This window comes from Pyrgilauda ruficollis, unplaced genomic scaffold, assembly GCF_017590135.1.
Source record: "Pyrgilauda ruficollis isolate IOZ18807 unplaced genomic scaffold, ASM1759013v1 scaffold9, whole genome shotgun sequence".
NCBI classification, from domain to species: Eukaryota; Metazoa; Chordata; class Aves; order Passeriformes; family Passeridae; genus Pyrgilauda; species Pyrgilauda ruficollis.
The window spans coordinates 3,597,086-3,615,156 of record NW_024531043.1 but is presented as its reverse complement, the minus strand read 5'-3'; the positions used below and the strand labels follow the sequence as shown (position 1 = coordinate 3,615,156).

General features: G+C 45.3%; 1 protein-coding gene across 1 annotated transcript in view; it reads left to right on the top strand.

Moving 5' to 3' along the window:
• BICDL1 (BICD family like cargo adaptor 1) overlaps positions 1-18,071 on the top strand; it is a 54,267-nt gene that overhangs the window by 10,567 nt on the left and 25,629 nt on the right. Inside the window, exon 3 of the mRNA XM_041489120.1 lies at positions 3,553-3,768. Within this exon, the coding sequence (XP_041345054.1) occupies positions 3,553-3,768 (216 nt within the window). The remainder of the gene's footprint in view (positions 1-3,552; positions 3,769-18,071) is intronic.

Sequence of the window (18,071 nt, the reverse complement as noted above, 5' to 3'; positions counted from 1 at the left end):
ATTAAAATTTGCCAGAACGAATGTTTCCAGGTTGATTTTGAAGTAAGAACAGACATATGTGGTGTTGTGCTGACACGGTTTTCCCTAGGAGTTGGAGTAGAACCTTTCCTACCATTAAAGGAAAAATGCACAAGTTTAGGTACCCAGCGAACTGCCTCTTAGGGAGTTCAGGAGCCTCAAATACCACTCACTGCTTGCAAAATGTAGAGGTGAAAAGGGGAGGGGAGAAACTACGACTTTATAGTACTTTAAATAACATCCCACAAATGTTTACCTCTGCCCTCACAGGCCCACTCAGAAGGTAAATGAAGAGATTGTAAATACAACTATCTACATTACTACAACTATTACTATCATCCTAACTTCCCAGTGGAATAACAGATTGCTATTTTACAGGCTACCTATTTGAGAGGAGTTAGTGTTATCTACTTTAGGGTCATTTTTTTTTCCACTGGGTTTGGCAAATTTAACCCAGTGCTGCTTCACACAAAAAATCAAATTTCAACATTAATCTTCTAAAACACAAGCTTGATAATCCCAGCCTCTGCAGATTAAATCTCAGCCTCCTCCTGTTGCCACTGAAGTGAATAAAATTTCACAATAAGCTTTTCAATTTCAGAGGAGCAGAGAGGAAGGACCCACAGCTGTTCCCTCCTTCCCTAAGCTGAGAACTTTTTGACGGTGACTCAAAGCAAAGTCTCAGATGAGATCCTTGGTGACAACCTGATATAATGATGTTTAGCACTTAAAAGGAGATATTTTGTCCCAGTTCACAGTTCAGAATTGGTTACAAGAGCTCAGTGAAGCCTCTCCATTTCACAACAGCCAAGGTACTGGTCTGCTTGTTGGGTGCTTTGCTGCAAGATTAAATGTGTTCTAGTTTTGTGGGTTCATTGCTGAGGTGCAGCATTCCTGCCATATACCTCCTCTGGCACTTCACAGCCTGAATTTAAATTTATTTCTAATAATGAAATTGAAGTTCTGTAATAAATTCTGATATGTGATCCTAGACAGTTTTATCCCCTCTAAGGGATTAAAACAGTTAATAGTGCTGTTCCTCTGACACAGAGGAGCCTGCTGTGTCCAAGCATTTTACAGTATGAACCCTCCTTATCAGCTGGGAAACTCCCCCTTGCTTTTGTCTCTTCAGATGAGGACCAGCACAGCTCAGTTAAGTTGAAGACAAGCTGTTTTCAGAAGAAAACATCTTCTAGAAAGCAGTTCTGTATATAAATCAGTGAGCAGCTGGTGAATGGAGAGACACTCAGGAAACAAGAAACTCTCCTACTGAGGACAGCAGTTTGCTCTATCAGCACTACGTGCAGAAATCTCCTCTCCAGACCTGCAGCCCTACAGGTGCTGGGGTGAGGGCAGGCCAGGAGAGATGGCTGCTGACACAAGCAGGGGGGAGCAGTCAACACATCTCATCTGGGTTCTCCTCCTCTTTGCAACAGCCTCTCTGTGCCCCCCTGCTCTGTTCTGGTTTCTCTGTCACATCAGAATAAACTTCATATTCTTCACCTTCTTCCAATGCCAGCCTTTGTGATGGCCATTTATTGAGGCTGTGTGTAGTGGAGATTTTCTTTTGCAGTGAAAGACTAAAGTGCTTTTTAAATGATTGACAAGGCTTATCAGTGGCTTCTAAATCACATTTGGGTGTCTGGGGCACTTCAGCTGCAGTGCTGCTTCTCAGCAGGCTGAAGTTCCACTTTCCATTTAGAGAAGGCCCTGGATCTTTCTAAACGTTGCCTAGCAGTGAAAGAGGCAGAGCTATAAAAGACAGAATTTTCAGTGTGCTGCTGAAAGTGAAATTGTGGCTGCTCCAGCCACACTTGGACTACAAACAGGATTTTTTTGCAATGGTTGTCATGGGCCAGGCGCTGGGATCTCATGCCTACCTATTGCATTAAAATATTTATATTACTGCTTAGCTCTCATTTGCAAGGATGCTCATTCTTTTAGTGGCTGAAACATGGGGAAATCCCCTACTATGGGCCACTGTTTTTAATCAACTTTCCCCCATATTTAAGGGTTTTTCATGAAGGTATGGAATTTGCAGAAGGATTTGAAGGGCACAAGCAACATGCTGCTACACTGAGCTGGAAGGAGCATAGGAAAGGATTTGGGGATCAGGTGAAGAAAAAGAAAACATGGCATCTGTGTGGCAGAGCAAAAAAAAGGTGGAAGATTAGCAATACACAGGCCAGAAGCTGGAGAGGTACTGGAGGGTTTTGACATTCAGACCTGCTCAGGAAGGTGACAGGGACCCTGCCAGGGAGGCTGTGTGTCATCAGCAATAGGCACCCAGGGGAAACAGCCCCCTCACAGCCTGTGTTTCTAACAAGCAATAAAAAGCCACTTCACATAAATGCAGTGCAATTTTCTTTTCCACCTAGCAGGTTTATTTTTCCCTCCTATCAGAAGTGCCATGGGAATTGTTCACTAGGGAACAATTCACCTGGGAGAAATAGGCAAGTGCTACCTGTGTTTGGCCCAGTGGGTTTCTGTTCTTTTCGAAGATACATTCATTAAAGACTGGGGAATCTGACAGAGAGTAACAGGAGATTATTCTGGGCATCAGAGGGCAACCAGCAAGGAGAGGACTCCCGTTTTTCAGGCTTCCCTGCTAATCCTGGGACATGCCCATGTCCCCAATCTGTGACTGTTCTGAAAGTAAATGTGTGTCTTCAGCCACCAAGGGAAATTCAGGCTCAGGGTTTTGGAGCAGGGATTCTTTCAAATGGGCACAACATAAATCTGCTTTGACCTGATTTGCAGCTCTGTTTCAATCAAGCCCTCATTTAACTGAGCCTGTAAAACATGCAAAAGTTTCACCAGATTTGTGGTGTCCCTCATTTTCCAGCCAATCCAAAGCAGAGCAGAGTCTCCAGAACTGAGAGTGGTTTCTAAGAAACCTGAACCCAGAACATGGACATACATAATGTCTACAGCAAACAGTTCATTGCATCCATTGCCATTCCAGAGCAGGCTGCATCAAACAATGGAGTTACTGTGCACTATCAAACTCTCAGACAACTAATTAGGTCAGGAATAGAAGGAGCAAATGGATAGATGATTCAACTGTTGTTCATGAGACCCATAAGATAACAAGGATGCCTCATCTACATTCCTCACCAGCAGTAAGGGTATACAGTTTGTGTATTTTGATTATAAAAGCAATTTTTAAAAAATTATGCCACTGACCACTGAAATATTGCTTTGGAGTTAAGCTAGGCTCTGCTAAATCAATTGCTCTGTCTGACCTATATATCTCGCCTATTGACATGCAGCCTACTTTACTCTTTTGGCAGTTATTTCAGTAAAAATTCAATGTGCTGAACTCCAGTGGCCAAGGACAGGCCAATTGCTGGAAATGGAAAATGGCTTTAGTGCCAGTGACCTGCCCTGATGTGGAATTGTCATCTCCATGGCATTGTCATGCTCTAGCACCATCCTCTTTCCTGCACGAGGTTTTAGCCCTAGCATAGAGGAGGAAAAGGAAACATTCACCTTTTTCCCTCCCTTCCTAACCTCTTCTCCCCCATCATGTAGCACCTGGAACAGGAGAAGCACGAACTGCGGCGGCGATTTGAGAACAAGGAGGGAGAGTGGGAAGGAAGGGTGTCTGAGCTGGAGAGCGACGTGAAGCAGCTGCAGGACGAGCTGGAGAAGCAGCAGGTCCACCTGCGCGAAGCCGACCGCGAGAAGACGCGCGCTGTCCAGGAACTCTCCGAGCAGAACCAAAGACTCCTGGACCAGCTTAGCAGGGTGAGTCAGCTGGGTGGCACAGCTGGGCACGGGACAGGGTGACAGCTGTGCTGTCACCCACCTCTGGGGCAAAGGAGTGGGGAAGCTCCAACTTCCAGGGAAGCAAACAGTTCTGCCTCTGGTCATGTTATACAGGTGTCGTGATAAGACATGCTGCCTTTAAACTGATTTTACACCTCTAAGGAGTCATGCATTTCTTTGGTGAAACAGTTGTGTATCTGGGTTGAGTGGTCGTTTACTGCATTTACAGTTGTCTCTCTCAACTGTTTTTGTATCTAGAACTGATTTAGAAAATCTGTTTCTAATTTACTAATAGGCTGAACAAATGTAGCATGCAAGAAGAAGGCTAATCTACAACAGTGGGGTGAAAGGCTTTTTGCAGGCCTCCTGTTTTTTGAGATACATTGGCTGTAATGTTGTAGAATTGAACATACCATGTCATTCTCAGATGGTGTGTCACTACAGATAACTATGCCGTGGTTAGATGTGTGAGAACCTACTGAAATTCCTTGGAATGCCATGTTTCATCAAAGAGCTTAACTTGCCTCTGAATGAAAGAGGATTTATAGTGAGGCTGCTACAAATCAGCCTAATTGACTGAATACTTGCAGCATGAGTTTCTTTCTGACAGCAAAAGACTTAACAGTTTCTGCCTCCTTCCCACAGAAGTTAACCTGTCTTCTGGAATTAAGAAGCTTGATTTTTTTCCTCCCCACTGGACAGTTAGTACAAACCATAATTTTAATGCTTGAGAACACAGTTACTCCAGCAGACGAAAGCATTTGCTTGTTATCTGTTGCTTATTCCCAAAATAGCATAGAACAAAAACACACACAGATTCTGGCTGAAGAGGCCCACCTCATGCTGTAAGAACGTCTCTCAGACTAAATTCTGTCAGAGTTGAGTCTCTGGGGCTGACACAGGGATTTTGCCTGTGGGAGGGATACCTCAACACACAACACTAGGATCAGAAGACTCTGAAGAGGGCCAGATGTACAGGTCTTCATTCAAGCTATGTATGCAGTTGTCCTGTGCCTCTGGAGGTGAGAAGAGCTAGTGTTGGGTATGACACTCTGTACTGACACTTGAGGAAATCATTCCTCATTCCACTGTAGATTTTCTTGTCAAGGATTAAAAAAGTCACTTATTCCAATTTGGTTAACTAGCTTTAAAAAGAAAAGAGAAAAAAAAAAACCCAAAAGACCTGATCTTCCTTAGCTCAGGAATGCTGCTAAGTTTGTCCATGTTTTTAAAGCAATGTGTCCTAAGTGAGCTACAGATCTTTCACCTTTTCTCTGGACAGAGCATATTCCACATACACTGTGGATGAGATTTCCACCCAAGATTGCACAAGCCCTGTGCTGTGTCAGGTTTCTTATCCAGGGCTAAGAACTTGGCTCCTTCTGTGTGTGTATGATTTCTGTCACTGGCTGGGGAATGTAGGATTTGTTATTGCCCCAGCATAAGCATAAACTGGAAGAACAGACTAGAAGGTAGGAGAGGCAAATCAGACAGCTTGTTTTGGGCTTTTAAACCACATGGGATTACCCTCACATGATACTTGTGCTAAAGGAACCTCTCACAGCCAGATGCTCAGAGAGCCACTCCACAAAGCCTTGTCAGAGGAACCACCCAGTTAAGTCCAGCAGCATGTGGTGTCCAAGCATGGGTTTTTCCCTTAACTCCCTATTAGTGTCAGAAATGGTCTTCATTGACCCACTTCAGAGCTGCCACATTGAAAAATGCTAAGTATTGCTGCTGCCCTTCCCATTCCAGCCCAGCCCTGCTCCCAGCTTGGAGGACAGTTTTTCTCCAATGCAGATAAGCTCTGATAGAGACAGAGCTGATGTTTGCCGAGGCACGATTCAGTGCTCATTGAGTTTGTCACCTGGCCAAAACTTGCCAGTAACTCAAATACAGCAATGGATATAGCAAGGATGTAAACAGTTTTCCCGCAGTCAGGAAAACCTGGACAAATTGAAAGAAAGTGAGCAACAATCTGTTGTCATTCTCAGGGCTTTAGCTGAGGCTTTTTAAAATCTCAGCATTATATTAGCACTTGATTCCTGGCTGCTTAATATTCCGTATTTGCTGCTCCATAGTGTATTTGCAGTCTCATGTGTGTGGTCTCTTATTCTGAAGAGGTTACACATGTAATCCCTGAGGCAGTGACACTGCCTAAACCCTGCACCCATGTAGTTCTGGCTCCTGTTACCACTTAGGCTTCCAATTAATAAAAAGGATGACTAAGAGTTGCATGGGTGTGCTTGCCCACAGCCATACTGCCATAGGCTGGAATCTCTCCTGGGATTATGAAGTGAGCAATGGGAGAGGAAAAGCCCTACAAAGAGGTGCTGTTACAGCTTCTGTGACCTTTAAGGTGTTGCTGGTATCCTCCTTGTGTTCCTGGTTCTGCATTTGTGTCACCGTGGGTTGTTTGGGAGCAGAGGGTTATGAGAAGTCTGGGATAAGGTGATGGAAGACTTATTCAGAGCCTCAAGTCTGCCCCATCCAACACTCTATATCCTGCTTCACTCACAGGACACAAAGACAGGCTTCTCTCTGACAGAGTCATTCTACACTGGAAGGTACTGGCTTCCTTAAATTTGAATTTCTACAGTTTTTAGCAATTAACACCTCATGGCCCCACTTAACAACACTTGATCATCTCACTCCTGGAGAAGGTATCCCCTTGGCACTAGGCTCTGTCTGTTCAATGACAGTCAGCCTCAGGAGCTGCCAGCCCACATGGTCCTTGTTTCTTCTGGATTCCCTGGGCTTCAGCCTCTTTTATCTCAAAGCAGGGCAGCAGCCACCATCTGCTTCATCCTGCCCCTCCTCCTTCCTGCTGCTGCCATACTTTCACCAACTAATTAGTCCTTAGGACATTTTTTAAACTCTGCCTTCCCCAGAGATGAAAAGCCAACACATACTCACTTTGTCTAAACCTGGCACTAATGCCAACCAGCCAAGCACACACACCCACACAAGGACAGAAAGGGGATCTGGAAAGCTCTGTCTTGCAATTAATGCCTGGGACTGAAAAAATCCATCATCAGTTCTAGCAAAGACTGATAAGGAAAACTCAAGGATAGGAATTTTAAGTCTGTTCCAGTATCTAAAAATTAGCCTCTTGCCTCTGTCACCAAGAGGCTAAAATAAGGTCCTTAAAATGGTTTGAGGTCTTCCAATGAGGTGGTGATATAGGAGAACTTTAAATATCTAATAATAGTAAGTAGGCTATAAGGAACTTGGCCTCCTCTTGAAATACAGCCTTTGGTTCTCTGCTTTTAGCAGAACAAAGATACTGCCTGAGGTTAGAACAGCATTAAGCCATGGGGAAAATGTGGTTGGCTGGACTGGGAGCACATAATGAAAGATATGATTGAAATGCCAAAGAACAAGTTTAAGACCTCCACAGTATTTTTTTAATTTGCTACATGATGATTAAAATCCCTTCTGCATATTGCTTTAATTTCCTTCCCCCTGCCTCAGCACAGCAAAGGGTGCAGCAGCTCTCAGCAGTGTGTCCACACCAAGCTAAATGCTGAGTTTACCAAGGAGAACTGTAGAGATCCTCATGAGCAGTGTGCCAGGGTACAAACCACTCACCAGAACTGCTCAGAGCTAAAGTATAGGAGGAAAAGAACAGTTCTGCTGAGAAAGTCAAGGCTTGGGAATTATTACATGTTCTGTTTCCAGCTCCTTCAGTCTCTCCCATCTGTTTCAGTTCCCCACAAGGATAAAAAAAGAAAAAGAAAAAAGAAAAACACAAAACCCACAATCCTATGCCTTCTGTCCTTTTAGGGGGAGTGTGTATAGGAAAAGGTCTCCTCTTACATGTGCCCACAGCAGGTAGCACAGCAAGAGTCCTGTCCCCACCTTCGGGCTTCTGGGAGTTACTAATACAAATAATAATAACAAGCAGTCATATTTCTATAATGAGGCAACATATTACTACTTTGTCAGGAAGTGAATGAAAAAAGACTTCCACGCTGTTTCTGAGTGCCTTCACCAGATGGCTTTCCCACACATTTCCTGCTCCCCAGCTCTGGCTCCTGGAGCTGTTTGCTGCATGTAGCTTGGGCGAGGCTCATCCTTCCCAGTACAGCTGGGCTTCTTTTATGGTTCAAGGAGCACAGGGGAGCGATTTCACAATGTCAGGCTCAGGTAGTTTTTGCAATGCAAATCTGTTTCCCGGGGCAGTGGCAGAGTGTCATCTTGCACTGCTGAAACAGCTCCTTGTGTTTAGGGGGGAATGCTGGGCTGCTGTGGCATCCCTCAGAGGGGCCCTCAATCACCAACTCCTTAGATTCACTCAGCATCTAGAGCCAGCGTGCTGCTACAAAAAATGAGGTGTTTCAGTCAATCCCTCTGCTACAGCAAGAACAGGAGCAGCCAGCCCACAATTCTCCAAAGGAGGTATTATTTACTAACCACAAAACCCTCCTTTCAGTAATATTTCAGTTGAAGTTTCTCACTTCAAGCTCTAACATGCAGCATGTTAGAGAACTGGCAGGCACTGCCTAGCTTTGCTTTGAAAGAAACAGGTTTTTATTTAAGAACAAGCTAAGCATAATGTATTCTCCTTTCCAAATTACTTGTATTTTAAATATATCCTTTTATGGTCAAGAACACGCAGGAGAGGCAAGTCTGTTGTCAGTTATTTATTTGAAGAGATTTTTCTGAATGGTTGGTTGCTGGGTCTATCAGCATAGGAACAATGTTAGTTTTAAGAAATTCAGATTATTCACTGAAAAAGAAAATTATTGGAAGTGCGCTGCACTGCTTTTGCCATGCCAGAGATTTCTAGCAATTACACTATTAATTATGTCCTTATTTTATCTATACAGGTGCTTAATGCAAGCCTCCTTATGTCTTGTTTATTAAATTGTCTCCAGTAGCCCAGGAGGGTCTATTGGGAGTTCCATCCTTAGCACAGAGGGAAGTCAGACTGAATTTAAGTCCTGCTTCAGGGGATTTATTTTTAACCAGACAAAGATCCTGAGTGAACCTGGGCTAAAGAAGAGTTGCTTTTACTATCCCTGTATTTCAAGGTGCAGATCAACCACTACACTGAATTATTTTTCATAAAAACTCTCCAGATTTTGCTCTTCAAAGTGTTTACTGGACCTATTAAGTGGGTAGCTTATTAGAAGGAGCTCTACACTGAACTCCTCAAGTATGGAGTCCTGCATAGCAAATCTTCACCTGCATCACCACTGAGCAGTCCAAATTCACTGGAAGGGGAGATTGCAGGAGAAAGGGCAGTACTGCCTCCTGTCGAAGGGGCTGAAGGACCTGCTTGTCATGGCAGCTTTGGTGGGGCTGCTCATTCCTTGGGGGAAGGCAGACAGCCCTTGAGCACTGTTTTGTGCCTGGCATAAGGCACACTCGTGTCACACATGCTGAGGTGAGAGGAAACAGACACCAGCAGCAGACAGAGCCAAGCACTGATTCCAGCAAACCTCCCAGTAACCTCATTCCCCAGCTCCCCACCCCTCTGGAGCATCAGCAGATCCTCACGCCACATAGCCACATCCCTGATCGCCCAGGGAATACTAATGAGAAAGGCTCCTTCTCTCCAGTTGCTTCTCCTCTAGCAGAGAGCACTTGTTAATAATTCAGCTTTGTGCCACATCAGGCCTGGAGTGCTGAGGCTTTCCATGCTGAAGCGGTGAATATAGGACGTGACTGCAGCTGCGTGTTCTCGCCTGCAGAGTCCTTCAATGAAATCATCCAGTGTCCTGGAAGGTAATGGAGAAACACCTTGAGGTCACTGCTGAGTGGCACTTATCCTTCTGGGAGAGCAAGGAGAAAGGCTCGGCCCTCTGCTGAGAGTCAGTCCAAGCCTGCAGCACCCATTAACCCCATTTTAGGACACACAGAGCTTTGGGACCCAACAGAAACAGCGCCATCCAGATATCAAGGAATAAATACAGGAAGTGCCAAAGTAATTTTAGCAAACATATGGGGGAGCACCCCTATAGAATTTGCCCAAGGATTTTGCACACACTCATTTCATGAAAGATTGTTACCCTTGAGTCCTTTGGCTGATGAGCACTTATGGAATGGGCAGAAAGAAAATGGGCTGTAGTGATAGGACAAGGGGGAATGGTGACAAATTAAAAAAAAGGACATTTAGGTTAAGTATTAGAAAGAAATTCTCTCCTGTGAGGGTGCTGAGACACTGGAGCAAGTTGCCTAGGGAGGCTGTGGCTTGTCCCAGCCCTGGCAATATTCAAACCCAGGTTGGACAGGGCTTGGAACAGCCTGGTCTAGTGGGAAAATTCCCTGCCTGTGTCAGAGGGAATTGGGACTAGATGATCTGTAAGGTCCATTCCAATCCCTTAACATTTTGTGCTTCTATGAAAGCTGTGCATGGAATAAAACAGGGGCTCATGAGTAGCAAAGCCCCCCCCCCAGCAAAAGGATTAAACTACTATTTAGATTAGAAAAAAAAAATGTCACTGTTAAGGGAGTGGAACTGCACGAGTCACTGCTCCTGGGCAAAAGGATGGCATCCCTGGGTCCCAGGGGCTGGGTGGGACCCTCACCCTCCTCTGGGGCAGCAGAGCATCCCCTCCGTCCCCGGGGACCCCTCGCTGGTTGCTGGATGATAGCACCGCATGTCCCAGCTGGCGATGTTGCCGTGGCAACCGGGTGTGATTTCTCTGCTTGTAATGCCACGACAGTCAGGGACACGCAGGGAGACGCACTTGTGACGTCCTTGGCGGGCGGGCGGTGCCGCGGCCCGTCTGCCACCCCCGTGGGCTCGGCTCGCTGCCGGGACGTGTTCCCGCGTCGCCTCTGCATCCCCCGCGGGCTCCTCCCCACCTTTCCTCCTCTGCTCGCGGCAATTTCCCCCCCAAAATCGCGCTGGAGCTGTACCAGCCCAAGGCAGCCTGTTGTCTGTAGCATCCACAATGAGCTCCTGAGCCTGCTGGGACAGGTAAACATTTTATATTCTGGGTGAAAAGAGCCCCTCGTGAGCAGATGACTCGTGAGCCCACGCAGGTGACTCTGCCGGGTCTTGGCACAGAGCGTCTCCCGGGAGTCCAGCTCGGGATGATTGTCTGCCCCAGCCACGGAGCCTCCAGGCTGTGCCCGGCTCATCTCCACCCTCCGAGGCTCATCGTGCCTGGATGAGGCAGCAGAGGCTGCCCCGGGAGACATCACAGAGCCACACCTCCTGTCCCACCACTCCCCCTTTCACTGGGCCCCGCATCTGCAGGAATGAGTGGACAAATACACGTAGGTGTAAAGCCCTTGGTAGTCAGCCATACGCTGTTCTTCCCTGCACTCCAGCTGATCCCAGCTCATAGCCCAGCTTTCTCCTCTGGCAAGTGGTCCTAGAAGAGATTTCAAAAGTTCATGCAAGGCTTCTGTCTTGAGACATCAGCAGCACCACTAATCTGTGAACGTCTGAAAGCCAGAATCCAACGTAATACTGAAGCTGAACTTGTCCTGGAGTAAGAAGATAAAATTCTGAATGAATCCTTTCCTCCCCTCTTGCACTGCACTAAAAATTTTGAGTGGCTATTCTGTTTACATCCAGGTGGTTTATTGGCGTTGTTTTATTATGCAGTAGCTCAGAGGTAGGAACACATGGGCAGAAGAAATTTTTCAAAATATTTTTGCTTATTCACACTTGCTGTAAACACTTCCTCCAGGAGATTCTAGAAAGTAGGACACAGAAGGTGTTTGTATCCAGCCACTGCATTACCAGCTAGAACCAGAGACAAACATGATTGAAAGCTTTGCAAATAGCTACATAAAAAAAAAACCAATTAAAAGCATTTGATCTTTAAAGAACCCTTCTGGGTTATAAAGCTTGCACACCTTATAATGAAAGTCTTCTTTTTTCAAGCAGGCTTGCTTTTTCTAAATGCAATTTAGTAGACAATAGCTCAAGAGGGAAGTCTCTTCTACACTGAGAGGGTTTTGCCAGCTGTATTGGGTGCTCTGATTACCCATGAAATCAGAGGCCTCTTGCAAAACAGCCAAGAGCATAACTAACATTTTGTTTAGATTGGCATTTAGCAGAAACCAGTTTATTTTGAGCAGAGATACAGGATTAGCAGGACACTCTTGCTGACTTCTGGTGGCCACAATGCAATAAGAGCTGGCTCATGCTTGGCAGCACCACCACAGGAGTGGGAAATGCCACCTCAGACAGGGACACAACAGTATCCAGAGGCAAGGGTACAACAGGAGACACCTGATGTAAGTCAAGTGACCTGCATGTCCCTTTTACTCCAGAGCAACTGGAGTAAAAGGCTGCTCATAAACAGCCCAAGGAAGCATTTAATTTGGAGATACAGGCTGGCCTTACAACCTCAGTAGTTATCCTTCTGCAGAGGCTCAGTTCTGTAGATGCCAAGACCTGCAACAGATTTCCATCCCTGTCAGTGTTTGAGGGGGGATTGCTGAGGTCAGAAGTATTGGGAACAATTCCATTCACTGCTCTCACCCTCTCCTAGCTGTACTTGCCTGGAAGGTTCTAATGTTGAAGCATGGAAAGAACATTTTTGAAAGGAGGGACTGCTTGGATAGTTTCAGCTGGATAATGACTCTACCAAGGTTAGCACAATAATGCAGATGTGTCATAAATACAGAGTTTTCACAGAACAGTTACACGATCTGCTGATGTTTGGGTAGCTAAAGCATCCAGCTCATTGGATTTGCCCTTTAAATGGAATCCTTCAGTTCCTTTGCACTTCAGTGCACCAAGAGAACAAAATTTAACCTTGTGATTGCTTTGTTTTCTACATCCTTTAAAGTCTGTTCCTGAATCCACTTCTAGACTTGGCACAGTTTTGTAACAGGGGTGCTCTTAGAAAGCTGTTCCATTTGGCAGCTATTTAGCCTGAGCTGTTCCTGGTTATTTGTTGAACAAAGCACCGTTGTACTTGGCTATCTACAAGTCCAAATCCAGGAAAATGGGAGTCTTCTACAATTCAGTTATAGATGAGCAGGTTTGTCACTCACACCAGGACCAGCAGACAGGTACAAACCTCAAGACTTGCTGGAGGGAAGGGTCTATATTTATGGAAGAGAGCCATAGTCCCAATTGCTTTTGCAGGTGAAGTGTTTCAGGACAAAAACACCCACAAATTTCAAGAGAAGGGCACCTTTTGGAGAAGTACCTAGAGCTCTCCATTGTTTCTTTACTTGGTTAGCAAGGGATTGGCATGGATTCTATTGAAACACCAGGAAACTGAGGCACTGACAGATTTTTCAATGTAAACCAATAAACAAGACCCTAGTGAATGAAAAATCTCTCCACTGAGGGAGAGTACACAAGTTTGAGCTTTTCTCTTGATCTTATAGAATGGGGATGAACTGGGGTGGGGCTTGTTGTTTAAGATGTGGAATAGGAATTTAGTGCTCTATGTCCCAGACTGACAGCATGACAGGGTAAAGCTTGTGCTCAGACATTACTCCTTGACCAAGTATAAGCTTTCTTTATTCTCCATGTCCCTTACATAAATGGCCATGTGTATAAATTGCAGGATAAAAATGAGACTGATATTAAAAAAAAAAAAACCAAAGAGCTGTAAGTTTGGCTGAGTAGAAGAGATGGCCCACAGACTCTACAAGGTCTCCATCAAAGGAAACTTTTAGGAAGTGGCCAAGCAGACACCAGTCAGGGAGGGCTGGCCAATTTCTGCACTGATATGAGAAGAACTAGGCAAAGTTAAGTCTGAAAGAGACTTACTGAGGTTTCCCTTTTATGCAGGCAAGAGTTTGACTAACATCAGGTCGTGTCTTCTTGCTATTTATGAATACTAAAGAATGAGACAGAGAAACCTGAGGGAGTACTCACAAGGAAGGTGTGATCTCAAAGGCTTTGGGACTGACTTGCATTTTAACTCTACATGGACATAAAGTAATGAAAGGTGAAAACAAATGTAAACAGGCCATTATTCAAAATGCTTCAATAGACTCAGATTTTGTGGGAGTCATACTTTAAACAGATTTATGTTTAGAAGCCAAATGAGAAAGCCTGGAATGACCATGTTTGTTTAAAGGAGACTGTTGGTAGAATGTAGCAGTGTGATATTTATCTAAATAACATCTATTGATTGGCTATGAAGTTGCACAGGGATTTGCCAACTCAAACTATTCCTGTAGGTTTGCCTCTATTCCAGAGATTTATTTCCCTAGCCTTTACTGGATGTTGTACTTCACTTTTCACACAAATTCTCCCTAAATGTTGTGCTGCTTAGCCTTTATTTCACTCTCCACCTTAGCACAAGGGACCAGAATCTTAGTGAAGTCTAACTCATAAATATTTAAAGCTTTAAGGGGTCCAGGAAAATGCTTATGAAATTGATGATTTCATTAATGCCATCTCTTCCTGGGGCCTTCCTGTGCCTGAGGCAGTGCTGCCATGGGCACAGGCCCTCACCCTGCAGAGCTGCAGAAAAGGAGGGGTCTCCTAGGCTTGGGCTGCTTTATCAGCAGAAGCTGCAATAAACCAGTTCAGGCATTATCCAATCCAGCAGCTCAGTTAATCTCTGCTTACCCAGATTAACTCTGGCATCACGAGACACAGCCCATCAGCTGCAGGCTGGCTCTCAGCATCTCCCTCTTTTCAAAGGAGTTCTTTGCATCAGGCATTCAAAACTTGGGAAATTCCTTCTGTCTTCCCATCCTTCTTAATCCTCCATCAAGAGACAGTATCAGAGACTAAGAAGGTCAAACTGGGGGAGAGGGAAGGAGACAGGCAGCTTTCTTCCTCACTGCACATCACTGCCTCACCTCAGCACAGGAAGGGAGGGTTTGCCCAGTGTGGGACAGCTCCAGATCACACAATTTTAGTGCTCCTGGTCCCAGACATGGGCCTCCTCCAACAATCTCTGACCCTTTTTCATGGCCATGGAATACCCTGCCAAGGAAATATTTTGCTCTGTGAAACCAACAGTGCAGATGCCTTTCCAAGCATGAACTTGTTCAAATGAAGGTATTAACTCTCTGGCTTATTTAATCTCCCTAAGCAAAGCTATAAGGCATCCCAGGTCAGGGGAAGTGGCATAATTGCCCAAAATGCCTGTCTAGACCCACATACCATGTAGGCCATGATGCTAACCCTGCCCACAGCTCAGTGAATGTGACACAAGCACCCAGGGCCAGGTGTCTGTGGTGCAGCTGGGCTCACCCTGCAGGGGGGAGGAATGAGCTGGCTGCCTGTAAAGCCATCAACAAAGCTCACACACCTCCATGCCTGTGAGTGCCTGCACACCACCACCTCCACACTTCCCTCCCCTCACACCACTTGGCATCCAAGGCCTTTGCATGAGGCACTTGTGAGTATTTCAAGCATGTGGAGTGGACAGTTTTCATTAAGCCTCTGTCAGACTGCAATGGCTTCTTTACACTGTTTATCCTTGTGTATGCTCTGCTGATGCCACAGAGGGCAGGTGGCTGCACAGGGAGCTCACAGCACTGCGAAAGCCTTGTCTGCCCCTCCCCATGAAGGCTTGGAGTGGCTACCTAGAACAGAGGCTGGACAAGATTAAGAGAATTACAGCAGGTATTTATTAAAGGCCTTCAATAGACACACCTTGGGCAGTCAGAAGCCTCCCAGAGGCTGCACCCTAGATGATGGTCACAAGTTTTTCAGACAAAGTTTGGTCCATTTGCATATCAGGGTTCAGCTTCAGGTAATGAAGTAATTTACCCCCAGTCTGCTCCCCCCCAAATCACTTTTGTTTATAATTTCAGGGCCTGAGGCTGTAGGGTGTCCTTGAGTTTTAGGCTTAGAGGAATTGTTTTGTCTGACAAAAATGTGAATACAGTAGTCAATACTTTATATGGAGTTTAGAGTTATGCACTAATGCAGTACAGCATTTGAAAAATATAAAGGCTAAAATCTTAAGGCATCACCCACAGCACTGGGTGAGGCCACCATAGGATAAAAGGAAAAAAACAAGGCCAAGCTGCTGCTGCTTTAATTTCACAGGGACATTTTTTGCATGTGTACCAGCCCTCCATATTCATCACAGAAGAGGTAGTACTTCAAAGGCACTCAGATAATCACTTCTTGGTGCATTCCACCAGCATCGTTAGGCAAATGTCCATAAATACCCTTCTCACATATCTTGTTTCACTCAGATTATCCTTGTCTCCTTGGCAACTGTCAGATGATGTATAATGCTAGCAGGGATTAGCCCCAATGAGCCTTATAACCCTCGTGTAAATTCTGACTCTGTGAAGGGACCTGGCCAAAACACTCCTTTCCTGGTAATGTTTAATTGTTGCCATAAACAATATTAAATCCTAGACCCTTTCAGCAAACCTGAGTAAGGGTGAAAATCAATAGAGAGCTTTTAACTGGTAGTATTTGTCTTGTCCTCTAAATAAATAATTTTGAGACATGGATATACTTGGTGTTTCACAGCTTGACATGTAAAGCTGTATTTTGAATCAGTACTTGAGAGAAGGCTTGTGCTGAAAACTTGGCTCTAATATCTTTATCTTCTTCGTCCCTTGTTGTCAGTGGGATCACACTGGGAAATTTCAAATCCCTGCAAGAGCTTAACAAAATTATGTTTCACTTTAACCTGTTAATTTCTGAAAACTATCTGGGGTTCAGGTCATCACTTGGTATGCACACACTGTCTGACATGGGTTGTACTGAGCCTTTCTGCTTCTGAGCAAGCAGCTCTGGCTTGCACCCTCGTGCCCCACTGCTCAGACATGACCAAAGCATCAAGTCAAGGAGCTTCAGCACATGTTCCACTTGCATGAAGCTTGTCTCTACTCCACATGGTATGTGGGTCTGCTGAGGAAGAAGTCTGTTGTCTCGTGTGGCATCCTGGGCACCCAAAGCCAGCTTTTGCCATGTGTGGCACTGACATTAGAGCAGACCTCCACACAGGAGATGCAGAGAGTGCCTGTGCATGGAGCTGAGTAGCCCTGCATTACATACAAGTGTTAAGAGTTGAAGATCTAAGTGATAAAAGCCTACCTGTGCTGCAATAGTGACATGGTTAAACCACTTGTTCCTTCTTCAGTCCACTCAGTTCTTTATAACTTTCCAAACTGGGGATATCTGCTCTAATTCAACAGAACAACAAAAATATTTTTAATCAGAGCTAAGGAAAGGAGGCTGAAATCAGCACCAGCCCCAGGAACAAAACCAAATCCAGACATACTGCAGCAGAAATAATAGTATTTCTGTAATTGAGCAGACAAATCTCTGGCACAGCATTGTGTCTAAAAATGAATTCAACAATGTGCCATGGCTGATATCTCTTAGACTAATCATCTAGAGAGAATTGAGAGAGGAGGGGTGAAAACTTTCCGGGAGGTAAGTCACCAAACAGCCAAGCCAAGGAGTGATGGGGAAGCCAGTGTGGGCAGGGCAGTGACAGGCAGAAGAAAGGCCAAGTCCTGGCACAGGCTGGTTAGCAGTGATGCAACCTGATTTTTTGCATGCTTGTGTGGACCTGTTTGCTCCCCAGCCATCTGCCAGCTCCAGCACACACCTCATCTCATGCAAGACTTGCAAGGAGGGGGGAAAGGGATCAGTGGCTTAAGGCAGGTGATTTTTAGCACTGATAGGATGAAAGCCCTCCTAGCTCACTCACATGTCTATGTACTGGCAGAAGCTCTAAGCAGCACCATTTTAGACACTCCAGCACACAGCAGGGGCTCAGGAGATTTAGTACTGCTACCACTGGCTTGTGCACATAGAGAAATTCAGCTACAGCAGCAGGAGTAATAAAAACTGCTGAGAGCTGAATACCACAGTCTCCTCTGTCGCTGGTCACATTACTCTTGATTTCAGGCAGCAAGAGGAAGTTAATCATTTATGTGCAGCAAAGCTAGGGAAGATCCCAGTTTAAAATCCTACTGTAGTAGCAGAGGAAATGGAGTAGATCAGCCCACGATTAAGTGTGGGAGAATCACACACACTCAGGCAAGGCAGCCCTCTCTGCTGAAGATAAAGTGATAAATGAACATACCTGGAAAGCAACTAAGGTTGCCACAGGTAAAGTATGAGCATGCTCAAACGGGGCTTTGAAAATGAGGCACATTCCCAACAGTAACTTGTCAGGGTCTCTGGAGCTGAGGAACAGCCACTGCCACACCACCTCTGTTGTGTTTTTCTTGTTGCGCTTTACAGCTGGTCTCCATTCCCCTTTTTGGCCATAGGTAGGGTCAAAAGGCACATGCATGGGGTACATGTCATTGTTACTGACTTCTGCTTAAAAACACCAAAGCCAAAAGCAACAGTATTTTCCCTAAAGGGCAGCTGTAGGGAAACTCTCCTTGTTTAAATCACTGAGGGT